This window comes from Austrofundulus limnaeus, unplaced genomic scaffold (genome assembly GCF_001266775.1).
Source record: "Austrofundulus limnaeus strain Quisiro unplaced genomic scaffold, Austrofundulus_limnaeus-1.0 Scaffold759, whole genome shotgun sequence".
In the NCBI taxonomy this organism is placed as follows: domain Eukaryota; kingdom Metazoa; phylum Chordata; class Actinopteri; order Cyprinodontiformes; family Rivulidae; genus Austrofundulus; species Austrofundulus limnaeus.
The window spans coordinates 56,191-61,216 of NW_013953161.1; the positions used below are offsets into that span (position 1 = coordinate 56,191).

At 36.0% G+C, this 5,026-nt stretch overlaps 1 protein-coding gene across 1 annotated transcript in view; it reads left to right on the top strand.

Annotated features, from left to right (window-relative positions):
- Nucleotides 1-5,026, top strand: part of lpcat1 (lysophosphatidylcholine acyltransferase 1) — a 27,818-nt gene that overhangs the window by 8,637 nt on the left and 14,155 nt on the right. Inside the window, exon 6 of the mRNA XM_014028418.1 lies at nucleotides 4,541-4,599. Coding sequence (XP_013883872.1) covers nucleotides 4,541-4,599 — 59 coding nt within the window. The remainder of the gene's footprint in view (nucleotides 1-4,540; nucleotides 4,600-5,026) is intronic.

Consider the following 5,026-nt stretch of genomic DNA (forward strand, 5'->3'; position numbering starts at 1 on the left):
AAATTCCAGTGAAATATATTTATGTTTGTGGTTGTAATGTGACAAAATATGGAAAAGTTCAAGGGGTATGAATACTTTTGCAAACCACTGTAGGGCTACAGATACTCACTGTGCTGTTTGGTGACATGGTGTGGACCTCACTCAACATGGACCAGAGGAAGCAAAGGAAAGAGTTGTCTCAGGAGTTTAGAAAGAAAATTATAGACAAACATGTTAAAGGTGAAGGTTATAAGACCATCTCCAATCAGTTTGATGTTCCTGTGGTGCAGAAGTCTGCAACCTTTCATTTTGTTTTGATTTTTCATGTGTGTAATTTCATTGTTTTTTTATTGTATATAGCTATTTTTAATGAAATTAATACATTTTTTGAATTGAATTGAATTCAAGTCTCACTGACAGTTACAGGAATAATTTGATTGCAGTGATTGCCTCAAAAGGATGTGCAACAAAATATTAAGTTACCATAATTTCTGTCTAGGCCTGTTTTATGAGTTTTATTAAAAAAAACAAAATCTGTTGAAGCATGGTTGAAAAGCAATCTCTGACTTTCATTTTACCTAATTTCCCTCTGGGATCAATAAAGTATTTTTGAATTGAATTGAATTGAATTGTTCATTTTTATAGAATATTTTTAAATTTATTATTACTTTTGTCAGATTCAAGTTATTTCTGTGACCATTGTAGGTTTTCTTTCATTAAACAAGGGGTACTAATATTTTTTGTCTGTGTGTGTGTATATCATTCTGTATATTTGATTTGATCCAGTCAGAGTGGCTGTAGTCCTATGTGCAAGGCGAGACACTTTGTTCAATATAAAATAAATTTGTTTTTAAAGTCAATGGGCCTTATGCAAGAACCGTTCGTACAAACAGATTTGTTCTTAAGTTATACTTACGAGTGATTTAAGGGAACATGTCCCATTCATCAATTTTTTCGTAAGATTTTTTTTTCCATATACGAACAAAATTCACGAGTGGTCCAGACCTGCCCTAAATTTTACTTGCAGTCAGTCTGCTGTTATCCAGACTGATTTTCTTCACTAATAACTTTATATTTCTTTAGTTTGAAGCTATTTCGATTTGAAAATAAATCACACTCCATAATTATGTTGACAATAGGCTATTCTACTAATGTAACCTAACGATATAATTTAAATTGGCTATTAATGTTATTTTATAACACTCCAATAAAAAATTCAAGATCTCGAACTACAAATCAACTTAAATTGTGCATTAACTGTAATGGCAAGACATTTTTAAAGCCATTTTCATATCAAACATTTTCTTCATTTAAGTTAATCATGTCAACACCTTCAGAGATTTACCTGTGACCCTCCAAAATCTGTTGTTTTTGCAAGACATCCTTTTATTTTGTGTGCCCAGACATGTAGATAATTGTGAATGAATGTATCTGATGCTGCCAAGACCAAGTGTAGCTGCCAGTTGACGTTTATATTATGTTCACCCAGAAGGCTGGGAGGTTTGATGTCTTTCTTTGAAACTGCGGGGTACATAAAAGTTAAACGCCCTTCTTATTTGGACCCTTCTAATACCACGTGTGAGTGTGTGTGTGTGTGTGTGTGGGTATGTGTGTGTGTGTGTTTGAGAATGTTGTCAGCCGTTGTCTGATGCCAGATTTTATAATCCTCTTTCTTCCAGTCTGTAATTCTGTCATTCCCAGTAAGCCCTTTGGGTTTGTCCTGCTTTCAGTGTGTGTGTGTGTGTGTGTGTGTGTGTGTGTGTGTGTGTGTGTGTGTTAACCCGGCTTGATGTTTTTGCTGTGTCACACTCTCACTCACTCACTCATTTCAAACAGCTTTTTATCTCTTTTAATAATAATAATAATAATAATACATTTTATTTGAAGGTGCCTTTCATGGCACTCAAGGACACTGTACAATGTAAATACAATGCAATAAAACAAAAAGAATAATGCAAATAATAAAATAATAAAACATCATAGCTTACATAACAATTAACAAATAAAAACATTGTATAAAACAAAACATCCTACAAAAAATAGGATTAATGGGAGATGGTGATTAAACTGAACAAGCCTGTTTGAAGAGAAGAGTTTTAATCTGTGATTTAAAACTGGAGAGTTTTTGATGTCCGGTGGGACACCCTTTTCTTTTCTCTTTTTATTGTTTGATTATTATTCAAATGGTGTTAACAAATTCCTTTTATGCTCAGTTTTTTTAAATAAAAGATGCTACTTAATTTTAATAGTTGGAGACTATTTCTGCTTAAACATTAGAGTTTATTTAATTACAGCATCTTGCGCATCAGAAGCAGTGGAAACTGTCAGAAAACGACTTCAACAAGATAATGGCTCAAGCAATAGGCCCAACTACACCCTGGACCAGATCTGTATCCTGTTGGACCTCTGCCTTTCCACCATTTATTTCAAATTTAGTGACAGCTTTTAAGAACAAAAACATAGTTGTGCCACGAGATCTCCACTGTCACAGATTGTGACCAATCTTGTGGAGAACAGGACTCCTTCAAGGGAACAACACTGAGCCTACCAGGGTCAAAATCCAAGCTAAACAGAAGTCTTGTCCAGACATGTGAACTCAGTCTACACCAGAGGGGCCCAAAGTGGGGCCCGCGGGCCAAATTTGGCCCGCCAAGCCATTTGATTTGGCCCACCAACAGTTGCCAAAGTTACAAGGTTGTAACCTGTTATCTTATGTAGAAACACAGTATTTCCATTGGTCAAATGACTATATAAAAGGGCTGGAGTGAAGGTAGTTTTCATTCATGGTGCTGACTTTATCTTTGATTTATTAGGATTAAACATGAAACATGAAATGACAACAAATACTTCTTAAGTACAGTCCTTTTATTTTTTTGATTATGTCCTGCTGGAGGGTGACATGATTTGTTTGTGTACAAACTAATACGGTATCAAAATTTTATATATTTATACTTCTCATTCAACCACAATTAAATTCACTCTGTCTAGGTATATAGATGGTATTTATTTTTTACAATAACATGCTGGAATGAAAACAAGCAAAAATGACATAAAAGTAACGACTTTCTACTTCTTGTCTTTTAAAAAAATGTAAGGAGTAAGAAGTAGGCTGAAAAAAATTACTCAAGTAAAGTACAGATACCCAAAAATTCTACTTACGTACACTAACAAAGTATTTGTACTTAGTTACTTTTCAACTCTGCTTACCACTGCTCCACAGCCTCCCCAGTCTTTGTAAAACTGTTTTTGTCTGCAGTATTTTTGCCAACGGCAGTTCTTTTTATACATGATACATAAATACATTTAATTTGATTTATGATTAGCTTAGAAAAAGTGGAGGGTTTTTTTTTGCATTTAAGACCCACTGAATCTTGATGAGATGGTGAATTGTGCACTTTTGATAAGATGGTCCGCATTCTTTGACATGAAAACAACAAACTGTTTGTTTTCATTTTCTCCTTTTTCTTTTTGATTTTTCTACCTGGATTACTGAGATGCATCAGGGCAGTTTTCTCATACCTATTTGTAGATTATGTCATGGGATGGGTCATTAGCTGCAGCACTGTGGGGAAATAAAATGTGTTTTAATGCTCAGCTTTGTGTTTAAAATTTCACAATGGTCATTTTAGCACATTTAGGTTAAATTTTATTTTGCTAATATTTGAGGAAAAAAACATTAGGACATATGAAAGTAATGCGTTGCCATCCGCTTTCTAAATACAGTTGTCTTGCTTTACGGGTTTTTCAAAAGACCAACAATAATTTTAACAGATCCTTCTCCAGCAAGTAATACGGTTGTAGCTTTTTAGCTGACCAGTCATCAACAGGATATTAAATAGTTTCGAGGGAGAAGCTGTTTGCCTGCAAGTGCAGCAAATTCTTCCAAGACTGGGATATTTTCTGCATACATGCAATGCACTTGCATGCATTGTACATGCACATGTCAGCCTCTGTGAATGTGTACCTGTATCTTGACCTTCAGAAATCTGTCATTTTCACAAAAAATCCATAGTACTCTCACACAATAAAAAGGGGTGGGGGGTTGGAGTGGACAAGCGGACTGTTGGCTGTGGAGTGGTGGAGATTACGGCATACGCAGTGGCACAGAAATGGGTGAGGGGAGTTCAGAGAGATGGCTAATATACAGTATTTCCTTACAGCCTACTGACTCAAAGATTTAGTTTGGATCAAGCTTTTTGAAAAAATCCTTACAAATTCCTATAAGTCTGTATACTTGCAAAATATGGTAAAATCCTTGTAATTTACGGAGAATCCATACAACTTTACATGTATAAATTCAAAAATGTTGGATTTATAACTCTGACACTCTTGCCTACAGCATCTAGTTCTTTACATGAAGTAAAAATGTTTTCAGTGATGTTAGCAGAGTCAGCTCATCAGATCAGCATATGGGTCTGTCTGGTTGGTTTGGCTTCTTTGTCCTGCTTGTTGTTTTATAGGTTTATATGCATATATTTTCATAAAGTGCAGCTTTTTATCTATTTTTATGCATTTAGTGTACTACATGTCCTCACCACCTCCTTCCCCTCTTGTTTTATAGGTGCGTTTATCCCAGGACACCCAGTGCAACCAATGGTGTTACGGTACCTAAACAAACTGGTAAATCTCCAACACGTCTCTTTTTTTCCCCACCTGCTCCACACCTGTATCCTTGTTCGAGTTTGTCTTGCCTCTACCTTTACATCCGCTTTGTCTTTCCAGGCAACACATACACACACACACACACACACACACAGTATAAAATCTTAAAAAAACATGTTTCTTCCTACCCGACTCGACCAAGCTACTCCTTGCTGCCTCCAGCCTCCTCAAACCCCACCGTCAATCTGACCAATTGCGTCTCTTGGGCCATCTCTGCCCACATCTAGACTTCCACCAATCATGATTAGGGTCGTCTCCACCCACAGGACATTATGTTCTGTAGAGTCCCCCTTCTCGAAAATATTGTGACCAAGGTGTGTCCACTAATTAGCATCACAGGTGTCTACAATCTTGTAATCAGTCAGTGGGCCTGTATATACAGTGG